Here is a 14,031-nt window from a genome sequence, read left to right on the forward strand (position 1 = left end):
TTCAGTATCATTTTATCTTAGGCGGTTGTATTTTGATTTCATTTATCATGGTTTTATCTGTAGAACCCCCAGAAAGGCTAGCGTGATTTAACATTCTTAGAGTGCTAATAAATAAACAGCCTTTTGGAGACAGGGTATGACTGGGACTATAGCCCACAGCAGATTTCCAACAGACTGATGTTGCATCAACTCGCTTAGGCATGGCTATCTGCAGGGTGGTGGGAGGAGAATCAAGATTGCAAGATGGCGAGCATGGTGTTATTCTGAACACCGCCCCTACCCCAGAGATGCCTGTGTCTGGGATAAACATATTTATATTTGTATGAACAAAATGTGTGTGTGTGTGTGTGTTTTAAAAGTGGAGATCCAGTTCTAACTGCAGATACTATTATGAAAGACCAATTATTTTTGTTTTCTGTGGGTTTTTTTTCCCAGTGTGTGGACCAGCTGATCAGGATCCAGACCGAACTTCAAGAGACTGTCAAAGATTTAGCTAAGGGCAAGAAGAAGTACTCTGAAATGGAGCAGATGGCCCATGCTGTCCGTGAAAAGGCTGATATTGAGGCCAAGTATGTTCTAGCCCATCTGCGATGTCTGCATGTAAATTGTCTTCAGTAGCTGCCTACAACACTTTGCTGTAATTGTTAGTGGTAGAATCCTGCTTGTAAACAACGAGCCCCTGGACAGTCTCTTGATTACTGAGGAATTTTCTGTATTTCTCCGTGCAATCTTATTTTGGAAAAAATAACACATCACTTTCTAAATGTATTGTCTGTCACAGAGATTTTCTAGCCTCTTGACCAGAAAAACTTTTCTTTCTTTCTTTTTTGCAGGTCTAAACTTAGTCTTTTTCAGTCGAGGATAAGCTTACAGAAAGCAAGTGTAAAGGTAAATGTAAAAATAAATTGCACATTATAATTTTAGAGCTATGTAACGTCTGGCAATGGAGACATCATGCAAAAGTGTGTGTTTTTTTTGAAACTCTATAAACTGCAGTGTATATTATTCATTCTTATTGAAAAATTAAGCAGCTTACCACTAGAAAGATATAGTTGCTTACAAGCTATCAACTTTTTATTAAAGTATTGCTTCACAGTGATAAATGTCTGCACTGCTATAATTTCTTACCTAATTCTGTTTTACTTATATAGTTAAAAGCACGCCGGTCTGAGTGTAATTCTAAAGCTACTCATGCGAGGAATGAGTATCTTCTCACATTAGCAGCTGCGAACGCACATCAAGATCGCTACTATCAAACAGACTTGGTAAACATTATAAAGGTAATGGCAGATTTAATTGAACAGCTTCCTTTTTTTTCCGTGTTAATCAGTTCTATTACAATGACTTATAATTTTAACCACAGTTCTATGAGCTATAGTTACTGTAAGATCTCATATTGCTTTGTTATAAAGAGAGCATTTGGTATCTAAAGTTTATTCAGTGTCTGAAGAGGTTTGGCCATATTTAAACAACTGGGTTTTTTTTTAATTACTACGTGATATCAGCCAAACATAGATGTAATATTGCTAGACGTCATAATTTGCGATCCCTAGACTGTGAAACATAGAGGATTTGTTTATACCAATCCCAGCTATGTTTGCAGCAATTAGATTTTGTTGTTTCCTTTGAACAAACCTGGTTTGCTAGCTAAACCAGGTCAGGAAAACATGCTTTAAGTAGATCTGCGGCTCACGGGTGTTGATAACTTTGTTTTTGCCATCATGATATGACTAAAGTATAATCCAGGTACTGCTGCATGTTGGAAGCATGTGGAACTTCTCAAAACAAAAGCAGTTCCAGAGTTTTAAATCCATTTGCTTTTTAAAGAACAAATCAAGGTTTAAGTCTGAAGATGTGGTTTTTCCATACCATTACATTACATCTGCAGTAAATCAATGTGGATGTGGCGTGTTGCAGCCTCTATCAGAGGAAGGGCAGAGGACAGATTCTGGGGGGAGGAGGAAGGGTCGTTTAAAAAAAAAACTGGTGGGCACATTAAGTCTTCCTTTTAAGGTTTCCCGTCTCAAAATGGCAGGAAGCTGCATTGCTTATTTTCAGCAGTGCTGGTCAAAATTAACTTTGTGGCCATATTTTTAAAACATTTTTTAATTTATTTTAAAACCTTTAAAGAACAAACTAAATGACTGCATCAAGGAAAAAGGAAGTGAAAACAATAGTGGGTGGAAGATAAACTATCAATAAACAATTTACAATTGTCGTAACATTTAAAATTCATCATTTCGTGGATTGAATAATTAATGGTATATATACCACTAGACTCATTGTATCATCTTAAGAAATAATTGAAAATCACTACAAAATGTATTCCTGATTCATATTATAGTCGTGCCTAGAGAGTATTCTGTGGGATAGACTTTAAAAAAATCTGATTCACAGAGGTTTTAGGCTGATATTTGTCAAGGAGTCCCCCCTTTGCGTTAGATGCCCCGTGGCCAACTGTGTTTGAAACTGTGGAGTTACTACCAAGAAGGAGAATGCCCTTTCGTGTTGTTTTTTTCCCTCTTTGTGATATTGTTCTGGGCTCTTTGCAGTGTTTACGCTGCCCAGGGTTGCCGTAGAGTCAAGCAGCCTTATAGAAGTTGGATAGAGAAATATATAAACTCCATTGTGCAAACGGTTACTTTTTAATTTTTTTAATTATATTTTATTAGCGAAGTATGACAAACAAACAATGAGAAAGGATGCGTCGGTGTGTTGCGATAAAAAAGCCCTATTTCTTATGGAGCGCAACCACACGAAACAGGTTGGGCTTTGTGTTCAGGCTTTTTAAGGGACTTCTTTTAAAGCAGGGTAAAATAGCAGAGCTTTTCCTGAAACAATCTCTGGTCATAAGCTGCCCGACTAAGACGTAGGTTTCCTCCGACTTCAGAGCAGCCTCCCTCAACTCGCGCCCAGGGCTTTGCGGAAGTCTTGCCTGGGGAATGGGGGAGTCGGCAGTCCCAGCCCATCTGGAAAGGGGGTTTCTGCTTCTAAGCCCATCATCACCATTTGTTCCCTCCAATATCCATTTAAAAACTAGGGAGAACAAATTCAACTGCCTAAAAATAATCACAGGAGAGCTATTCATGGGTTCTTTGTGGAGCTGTGGTGGAACACAATGAAGCAAAATAATAGTTTTGGCTAGTTAATTGCCAATCATGTTTAACTGTATGTGAATAAAAGTGGTCCTCAGCCAGTTGAATTATCACTAAATAACAGTTCAGCTGGCAGGAGGGAAGCAACAAAGATTTTTTAAACTCTTTTTTTAAAGCTGTAAACAAGTATGGAGCACAACAAATATATTCTACGTTTTCTGCCTCTCTTTTGCTTAACCTCCCTTTTTCAACAAAACTCACTCCGTTTCTTTCTCTAGATCATTCAGTTTTCTGGGATTCCCTCTCCCTCTTTATTATTAACCATGATGATGGTGGTGGTGGTGGTGGTGGTGGTTGGTCACGCAGTCAGCTAGATGTTTAGGCTGGATTTGGCATTTTTATCCTCCTATCAAGTCCTCCCCAGGACCTGGGGCAGGCAGATGTCGTTTGATGGTGTTAAAGGTATCGTTGCAGGATGGAAGCTGTTCCAAGTCAAGCGGCCTTTTGCAATGGACTGATTATCATCACCACCACCACCACCATCATCATCCTCTATTATGAGGTTGAGATTTTTATTGTGAGATGTGTTAGCAAAAATCACCTTATTTCGTTTTGCAAATGATTTCCTACATGCTAAAAGGCTAGAAGTTACATGTTTTGTTCTTCTTAATGGTTCAGAGATTTGGAATGAAATGCATCTCAATTATACTAAAAACTTGGGAACTTGGTTCATATTAAGACTAATTTATTCTTCTGTGGTGATATTTTTTATTTATTTATTTATCACATTTATATAGCTGCCCATCTCACATGATGCAACTCTTAGTTTTGTTTGGGGGGGGACTAGAGAGGAGTGAGGTCAGAGGGGATGGGCTAAGAGTAAATAGTAATGACTTTACCAAATAGCGTCGATGACAGCCCGCAACTTCTTAGAATTAGCAAACTAATGAACAGGTACATTCTGATAAAAATCCATAATCTCAATTTGAGCTACAGGTAGTAGATTTGAATTTCTGGATGAATCGTTAATTTAGTGGCTTTGCCCAAGCGTTTCCCTTTGAAAAATTTTTTGTTCTAGAACAATGTGCTGGCTGGGGGATTCTGGGAGTTGAAGTCCACATGTCTTAAAGTTGCCAAGTTTGAGAAACACTGGTCTATAATGTCCTGGAATTGGCCAGAAGACAGAATTTTTGGTAATTAGATCTTGGTTCAAGATCATTCCACTCTTCTACATGTGTTGATTGACTTACTTGCAACAGGAAGTTTGTGTTACCAACATTGCTACCTCTTGGTCCTATAGCTATTTTGTCACCAGCCGTTTTGCAACTCCATTTGACCACTCGTTCATTTCCATCCCCACCAGGGTATCTGTCCTGGGGTGTTCTAACCCTTTTAGGATTACGCTTCAGACATCTAAAGAAAATCTGGCCAATGCTATGCTCAAATACAGACAAATTCTTGCTTTTACTTCAAGGCTGTTTTTATGGGGTGGGTTTTATGGGGTGGGTTTTAAATAGATTGATCGGTCCACTACTGCATGAGACCAGCTCCCAACAGGGCCAGAATACAACAACGTTACTAAGATGAACTAACCAAATAAAGCAATAACCAATTAAGCAGCATTAACACAAGTTGCTAATGGCCAGGCTTGGCATACATTGCAGTAGCAGTTCTGCTTTAAAGGAAGACTCTGTTTTGACAGCCTTTCAGAACGATGCCTTGGGCGGGGGGGCACTAGAAAACAAAGTTGTCGAGCCCTGCCTGCTTTTCGGCTCACGTATGTGGGGAACCCTAACGGCATGCAAATACAGGACAGGCTGGTTCCACCTGGAGAAGTTAAGATTCAAGCAACACTTTATCGCTTAATCTAGAATCAGAAGTTAATGGTGCACTCCATTGGTTCTTCCAGTTCAGCAGTGTCCTCCATCCAGGCCTCAGAAGCATCCTTCCTCTGTCGCAGCCCCTGCCCCTTAGAGCAGCATCTGTACAGCCCCCCACCTGCTGTTGTTCCAAAGGTCTTTGAAAACCTGGCTTTGCTCCCAGGTGGCCGTCGGACCCCTGTCAGTTTTTCTCTGGGGTGTTGTGTTTGTTTCTTGCAGACATGTGTAATTGTTTTTTCTTTTCTTTTATTGTCCTATACCTTTAAAGTGTAAGCTGCCCAGAGCAGTTTGGAGTCAAGCTTTTTCTAAATTTCATTTGTTTGTTTGTTTTAGATTTTCTATCCCGCCTTTATTATTTTTCTTTTATTCTTTTATTGTCCTATATATTTTAATATATTCTTTTATTGTCCTATGCCTTTAAAGTGTAGGCTGCTTAGAGTAGTTTGGAGTCAAGCTGCTTCTAAATTTTGTTGTTCATTTGTTTGTTTTAGATTTTTTTATCCCACCTTTATTATTTTTATAAATAACTCAAGGTGGTGAACACACCTAATACTCCTTCCTCCACCTATTTTCCCCAGAACAACAGCCCTGTGAGGTGAGATGGGCTGAGAGAGAGAGACTGGCCCAAGGTCACCCAGCTGGCTTTCATGCCTAAGGTGGGACTAGAACTCACTGTCTCCTGCTTTCTAGCCTGAGGCCTTCACCACTAGACCAAACTGGCTGGCTGGCTGGCTGGCTGCCTATCTAGGTTTTATCCCATCTCTGTGTTGGTCAGCTCAAGGCATCCTACAGACCTTATGCTCGCTCCTCCTGTTTTCCTCACAACAACCACCCTGTGAGGCAGGTTCGGCTGCGAGAGAGGAACTGGCCCAAATTCACCCAGCCGGCTTTCATGCCTAAGGGAGGACTAGAACTCATAGTCTGTAATGATCTGTGGGAATGACCTTGGGAGACAGGAGGAAGAGCCGCAGCCTAGACAACGGTCTCATAAACAAAATCTGAGTCTGAAGGAGGAGTGGGGGGTGGAAAAAGTGTCTCAGAAGGGGCCCTCCCTAGTTTTGGGGAGAGTCACCTAAGGAGCAGCACAGGGAGCGCAAAAAGGGCAAGGTGACATAAGGCCCGTTGGCGAAATTTGCAAGCCATTTATAGAGCTTGGGTTAGGGGTCTGCAGTGCTGCCTCCACTTGGAGTCTGTTTTTGAAGGTGAAACGGGCCGAGACAGGCGCTTTTAAAACCCCATGCCAAGCAGCTATTTCAAAATGCTGTTTAAATTATTAATGCAATCAAGCAAGATGATCCAAAAATCAATTTAATGTCACTTTTCCTAGATAGCCTCCATGCCTCTTAAATAATTTACAGACACTCATCCCCCCCCCCCCCGCCCAAATTACAGCAGAAAAATACCATCAGCCTTGGTCCAAGATAGCTATTTTATTTCTGTCATATACATATTCAGGACAGAGATGCACTAGAAAAAAAATCCATAAATCTGGGAGGGTTAGTAATTGAATACCCAAGATGTGCTCTGATTTGCAGTCTTTAAACGTGAATGGAACAAGCCTTCTTTATTTAGTATGTCCTCTTGTCTTGAGTTTCCTGCAGATCGTTTTATAAATCCAGCAGAAAAATATTAAAGCATATCTGTTTTCCAATTATCCAAGCGTCTTAAGAGTATAAAAGTCATTGATAACATTGGAATATTCAGATAATGCATTGGACGGCAGAAACATGAACCTTGCTGCAGGGCGGCTTGTGCTCTCTTTGATTCTGCTATTAAACTAAATGGCATGTAAGCAAATAGCTTATTTTGAAAATGGCATTACTGGAACACAAAAGCATCAGGAGAGGACCAGAGTTAGTAGCACAGCGCAGACTTGTTATGCAGAATGGGCAGAGGAAAGTCATGATGTTTCTGGTTCATAAGTTCCATGGTAATAATATTGGAAGACCCCTACCTGGGATATCTACAAACAACCATAGTACCCTAGATCAGGGGTCTTAAACCTGTTGGGTCAGTGGATGTATTTGGACTTGGAAGCTAAATCCTATGAAAACAGTTAAAGGAACTGGGGAAATTTGGGCTAGAGAAGAGGAGGCTGAGGAGAGACATCATAACAGTCTTCCAATACTTGAAGGGATGTCCCAGGGAAGGGGGTGGATTTAGGATGAGAACCAGGGAATGGAAGCTTTACAGGGGAGATCCAGACTTGAAATAAGGAGGAATTTCCTGACTGTGAGAGCTGCGAAGAAATGGAACAGCCTCCTTCCTGGAGTTGTGAGGGCTCCATCATTGGAGGTTTTCAAGCAAAACCTAGGTAGCTATTTGCCCAGGAGTCCTGTCCTGGGCAGAGGTCTGGACTTGAAGTCTAAAGTCCCTTCCAACCCTAGGATTCTATAATCATCTTTTCCCCCCTTTTTATTGTAACGTTATAAATCTTGATGCATTGTATTTCAATGAGGATTTCAGTGCAATAATATTTATGTGATATGATTAAAAATTATGAACATTCTATCATTTAGGATTCTTGAGAGCCTGTTATGAGGCACTCTTGCAAAATGGCTGCCAAAGTGGGTGTGACCATTCACCTAATATTTGTTGATCAGAAGGTCAGTTGTGGCTTCCAGAGTGCCTCTCAGCTTCCCTGTGTCTTTTTTCATGATAGATATGCTGACTTCACAACAGGGCTCTTGGTTATAACCCAGGTCATTTCTATCTTCTAAGGGTGACTTGAGATGAGATGATCATCCTTAAAAACCTAGATGAGGCTTGAGGCCGTGGATTTACTTTTCATGGGAGCTTCACACTTATTTTTTTGAGAATTCAAGGAGTCACGTACAGTGTAGAGTCTGATGGGGCCAAGGAAAGTGCCTGTTGGCAACTTTTAGGGATCCAGGCCCTAGGTTGTCCAAAGGTTTTACGTGGATTTAGGTACTTACTAAACTATTTCTTAACAATCTTTCTTCCCTAAAAAGGCCTCCAGGGCAATGTATATAAAAACACCTTAAAAACAGAGAGGTCTTTAAAACATTAAACTAAACTGTAAATTAAAAGTCAGGATCCTTTGATCCTACCAAAGGAAGTCAGCCCCATCCAGAACAGGATCCCAATCCTAAATTAACATATCTATTGAGCAGAAGAACTTCAGTCTTGTCAGGATTAACTTTCGGGGTATTAGTCCACATCTGGCCAATCATTATGTCCCAGAATTGACATCTCCCTGGCGGTTTTTGGAAAAAAGCAAGAGATTTGGTTATCAATAGCATAATTCTGAATTCTGATTTCCAATATCTAGATCAGTATTTTTCAAACTTGGCAACTTTAAGATGTGTGAACTTCAGCTCCCAGAATTTGAAAAACACTGATCTAGAGGAACTCTCCCATCACTGAGATGTCGAAAACGTAACGCAAAATAGAATAGTCCCCAAGAAATTTATATGCTGGTGCCTAAAGGGCCATTCAGGAAACTTTCATTCCTATATTCTGGGAACGCTCATCCTAATAAGGTCAAAGACTAACCACAAAATCCTCCCCCCACCCCCAGACTCATGTTCCAGATACCTCAGAAAGATGCAATGCCTGGTCCAACAGAATCATCTCTTCCTGTCAAGGTGTCATGTAGATTATCCCCCAAAGCGTGTCATGATTGGATCTGATTCCAGATGGGAAAAAGAAGATCCACCTGAGTCAATAGGTCAAGGAAAAAAGGCCATAGAGAGCACATAAGCACATAAGCTTAGCACATAAGTTAAATTAATCTAACATCACACCAGGGAGGAAGGGAAAGGATGGATGTGCATATATTCATCTGGTAACATAATCTAAAGTGTGAGGGCTCTCCCCAAAATTAATACACAAAGCTAATTGGCCTAAGGGAAAGTTTGGGAAACTTCAGGCAGCATAGAACATCTTTGTGTCCTGATAATCTTTTAGACTGTTTTCGGTCTGATTATTTCTATAATCATGTCTGATTTATAGTAGAATTTATCCTGCAAAGTTTCTTCTCTGAACCCTTGCTGGGGTAAAAATATTAACACCTGTGTAAGGGCTTGGTTTGTGTCCTTACAGCCTGGCATCTTCTAAATGTTTTAGGGCCACATGCCCCAAGTTTCTCAGCCAGCCTGGGAGATTGCAGTCCCATGTTTTCCAGAAAGCTCCTGATTGCGCACAGTCAACAGTATGTTTACAGGTAATGTCCAGGTGCAGAGCCTCAGAACTGCTATTAAGAGGATGACCAAGCAGAAGACTTTGACATACTACAATGAGATCTTTGAGTTTCACATTGATGGGAATCTGCCCTTACACAGTACAATTGTTTACCAATTTGCGTTAAGCCTCATGGCAGCATTACATAATTGTGACATCTGCACAATGGCACTGCGATACACTTGTCATTTTCACACTATCCTGGATTTTTAGGAAGGTTCTTGCAGGCTGTTGGTTTGATATTTCCTTGTTATTCTGGAAATTTCCTTGAAGGGAGAGGGAGTACCCAGCCAAGATCTACAGATGAAGCCCAACTGCTCTAGAGTTTGATGTCCTAAAGACATTTCAGGCCTTGAGATCTGGATTCAGGATGGGACAGGAGAAGTCACAACAAACAATACCATTGTTTTATGGTATGTCAACCTGCAAAGAGGAACAGAATTGGTTATTTTGCTGATGTTAGCATAAAGAGTTTCCTTACTAGTGTACCCAAAGGAAGATGACTGCTCTATTACTATCTTTTCGGGGAGATGGGTGGGAGATCATTTTTACATTCTCTTTGAGTCAACGTGATATTCGAGATGACAACTGAAGATCATATAAGGCAGTTGTTCTCCATTGCTTTTGAGAGTAGGGGCAACCCTGAATAAACTTGCTTGCCATGCAAATTGACACACCTTCCCATTCTCCTGGACCAGTCCAGCCCTCTATGGGATCCCTCCAGAGGTGTAGGTTGATGGGGCCCAGTGCCTCCTCATTAGTGAAAGGCAGTTTCTGGAGATTGCCAGATGACATAAATCTAACTCACTAGCACCAGAGCCTCCAGATCCTTTGATTCATAGTGTGGAGCATGCCATCCCAGAGCCAGTTTTGCAGGCTATTTTAGACACACTGGGAGACATTTGATGCATAAATGTCGACGTTTAAATGGGAGAGGTTTATAGCCTCTCCCACCCAGAAGAACTGTGAACGTTTAGACTGTTCTGTTCAATCACTGGTGGCTTTTTTCAGCAGGATCCCTCGTCGTGGCTTCATTATATGGTTGTTTCCACCTCTAGCTGAATGTTGGGTTTCTGTTCAAGGTATCTCTCTTTTCTTGGCATCACAGAGCTTTCTAAAGGGCATTCTTAACCTATGTCCCCAGCCAGCCACCCCAGTCTCTGCTCAGAGTTTAAGCTTAATGAATAAATCATTGGAGCCTCTGGGATTTCAGGCCTTTCATTTATTTTCAAGAACAATAGCATTTTTGTTGTTGTGATCCCTTCAGATTGCAGAACTAGTAAGTTGTATGTTATGAGGATAACCCCCCTCTTCTCAGTCTATGACCTGCTGTAAAGAGAAGGTTATTTCACATTCTCTTTTTTAAAGTTTCTAAGATAATTAGCATCCCGGTTGCATTTAAATCAGAACATTGTCATCTGTACCTTCTATAACTTCTTCATGTCTTAGTTATTTGTAGGGCTTTGCCCTTTAAAAAAAAAAAAACTTAGTTATTTGTAGGACTTTACCCTTTTGAGAAAAAAAAAAGGAACAGAAAACTTTCACTTAAAAATTATTTGCATGTTCTGAGGGACCAAATAAAGGGAAGCCTGCTTCTTCTCAATATTTACCAACTGGATGACACTTAAGTTTTGTAGCTGTGTAATAAGTTAACTGAAGTGTCAATTTCTGTTACATGTTTAGAGGGATTTTTCAGTGGGTATTTTCTCCCAGATCCCTATAAGGCAGCATCGTTGTGTAGTTTGCTCAGCTTTTATGAAGCAGTATTGTTTGAATATTTCAGAGTAGAAAGAAGCTTATTTTGACAGAGTTGGTTATCTCATAATACCGGTCCTCCGCTGCATTTATGGCTTTCTCTCCTCTCATCTGTGTGACTCAGTGACCCCACAGTGAAGTGGCACTGGTCACTGTAGTTGAGGTTCTTTTGAATGAGCATCCAGCCATTCACACAACATCGTTTATCCTTGTTCAGTGTGAGTTGTTTTGTTTCTGTGTATTGCTGCATTGGTCTTCAAAGTAAGAGGGATGGGAGGGAGCCTCACTGAAAGCTCTTCCCCATTCCCCTGGGAAGAGCTCATGCCAAAAATTCTTGAGCTCTAGAAAGTTCCAGCAGAGACCCTATACTGGGATAAGTTCCCATCAGTGTTAATACTCAAATGACCATCAGATGACCTCAGTTACCTGCAAATACGCTCTTTGCTGTAATGAGTCAAAGAGAAATGGTCCTTGTTCAGGGGGTTGAAAAGGACCATAGAAATCTTCTTTTCCCACCTTTGTTTGAAAACTTCCAGTGATTAGGAAGATTTGCAAAGTAACTCCACCCCTTCTTCCCCAGGACAGCCCTTCAAGTACTGCAAAACTGCTGTCATGTTTCCCCTTAACCATCTCTTCTTTAGGCTAAACAGACCCAGCTCCTTTAACCATTTTTCCATTATCTCAACACTGTTCCTCTGTTGATGCAACCCAAGATTACATCACCTCTTTTGGCAGCTTCAGCACGCTGCTGGCTCTGTACTCCTGCCAAACCAAGTGCCCCCTATCTTGTACCTGGGCATCTGCTTTTTCCTTTCTAAGTGCAGAACGCTACATTTCTCATCACTGAAATGTATTTTATTGGGTGGGGCCTAATGTTCAAGTCTATCAAGATCCTTTTGAACTTTGGGCCTATCTTCTAAAACAGTGTTTCTCAACCTTGGCAACTTTCAGATGTGTGGACTTCAACTCCCAGAATTCCCCAGCCAGCAAGGTTGGCTGGGGAATTCTGGGAGTTGAAGTCCACACATCTGAAAGTTGCCAAGGTTGAGAAACACTGTTCTAAACTGTTATTATCCGTCCCCTCCACCTTTGTGTCATCTGCAGACTCGATGAGCATCCTTTCCTTTCTGTCTCCTTGTTTAAGTTGTTTATGGAAACGGTGAAAAGCACTGGGACCAGGACACAACTCTGAGGGTGGCCCCCCTGGATACCTCCCTCCATGTTGACATAGAGCCACTAAGGACCGCTCATTGGTCAAACCCACCTGATAGCGGTACCGTCCATTCCACATTGTTTCATTTTATCAAGAAGGAGGCTGTGGTCAACTTTATCAAATGCCTTACTGAAATCTATACACTATTTCCAGGATCAGGGCATTCATTCAGTCTACTGATCACTATTCACTTTGTCAAGGCAATAGGATTTGACCGGCATGACCTGTTTTTAACAATCCATGCTAGCTTCTAGCAATCACTTTGTTCCTTTCTAAGTGTTTGCCAACTGACTGCTTGATGAACTTTTATAGAATTTTCTCAGGAACTGATGTCAAGCTGAGCCGTCTGTAATTCCCTTGGTCCACTTTTTGCCCTTTTTGGAGGTGGGAACAATGTTAGCTCTTCTTCCAACTCTTCCCCTGTATTCCAGAGGTTCTCAAAAATTATTAGCTGGTGATTCTGAGATCATATTCACCAATTGCTTTAGCACCTTGGAATGTAATCCATCTGGTTCCAGAGACCTAACATTCATTCAGAGCAGCTAGGTTTATTGCCACCAATTCCTTATGTATTTGGACTGCATTTGACATTCTGACAGGTTGGACTGCTTTTTCTTTTTGCAAACAGACAGATGCGAAACAGGAATGAAGCAATCCAGCCTTCTCCCCGTTGAGCATCATCTTCTCGCCACTGTTTCCTTGACTTCCCTCCTGTTCCACACATACCCAAAGAACCCTTGTTATTTTTGGCATTGACTGCAAGCTTCCGCTCCTTTCGAGTCTTAGCCTTCCTGACCCCATCCTTACCGATTCAAGCTCTTTCCGCTCTTGCTATGGGCCCATCTTTCCATTTTTTAAATTGGCTCTTTTCGTTTCTTAGCTTTTCAGAGAGCTTTGTATGCAACCGTACCGGTTTCATTTGATGTCCCCCATTTTTCTTTCTCTTTGGTATTGTTTGTTTGGTCCTTAATTATCCCATTTTTCAGAATTTCCCAATCCTCTTTTTCCCCTTCATTTCCACATCCATTTCCATCCATGGAATCCTTCCTACTTTTTCCCTTAGTTTATTGAAATCAGTTCCATTGGTGTTGCAAAATGCCTTTCCTGAATGCTGTGCACAATGTGTGCATGTGTGTATGTCTTTGTCTTTGTCCATGCATGTGTGTGTGTGTTCATTTTTTTCTTCTTTCTTTCTCTACCTTCTTCCAAATTACCGTATTTTTCCGACAATAAGACGCCCCCATGTACAAGACGACCCCCACTTTTCCAGCCCAAAATTTAAAAAATCAATATTTTAAAGATAGTGCAGAACACATTTTTATTTAGTAATTAGTTAACATTGACCTGATACACTCGGTGGGAGGAGGTCCAAACCGTCTCTCTGCGGCTCTATTTCCAGGCTCTTTTGCTTAACTGATTACATTCAAGCACGAGTGAAACTGCAGATAGCTTGTCTCTGCAATCAGCCTTCCTCTAATTGGCTTGTTCAGCATCAGCTGACGTCTGTTACATCAGGCTCGTGATTGGAGGAAGTCTGTTTGGGAGACAAGCTATTTCACTCATGATTGGAGGCTAGCAATAAGAAGCCGCCTCTCTGCAGAAACAAAGTATGGGCAGTTTTGCAACCGTGCGATTCTCAGCTGACTTCCTTGAATAAGACGCCCTTCAGTTTTTAGGGTAAGGATTTTAGAAAAAAGTATCGTCTTATAGTCGGAAAAATACGGTATTTTTCACGGAATAAGGCTTGTGATGTGACATTGTTACATATTGGTGAGACAGCTGCTTTCTTGTCTACTTGACAATGTGCTTTTTTGATGCCTGACTCGTTTTTCTGGAATTCATCCAGTTCAGAGATAATAAGTATTGATCGTTGCTGACTTGAGAT

The 14,031-nt window shown here is 41.1% G+C and overlaps 1 protein-coding gene across 2 annotated transcripts in view; it reads left to right on the forward strand.

Annotated features, from left to right (window-relative positions):
• The window catches only part of FCHSD2 (FCH and double SH3 domains 2), a 150,684-nt gene that overhangs the window by 80,091 nt on the left and 56,562 nt on the right, over window positions 1-14,031 (forward strand). For both annotated transcript variants that reach the window (XM_088140448.1, XM_088140449.1), the window contains 3 exons: window positions 436-569; window positions 834-888; window positions 1,152-1,280. In XM_088140448.1, the coding sequence (XP_087996574.1) occupies window positions 436-569; window positions 834-888; window positions 1,152-1,280 (318 nt within the window). The remainder of the gene's footprint in view (window positions 1-435; window positions 570-833; window positions 889-1,151; window positions 1,281-14,031) is intronic.

The sequence above is a fragment of the Python bivittatus genome, unplaced genomic scaffold (assembly GCF_059951505.1).
Source record: "Python bivittatus isolate LINGU-HERP-01145 unplaced genomic scaffold, Pbiv_v1 ctg000340_np1212, whole genome shotgun sequence".
In the NCBI taxonomy this organism is placed as follows: domain Eukaryota; kingdom Metazoa; phylum Chordata; class Lepidosauria; order Squamata; family Pythonidae; genus Python; species Python bivittatus.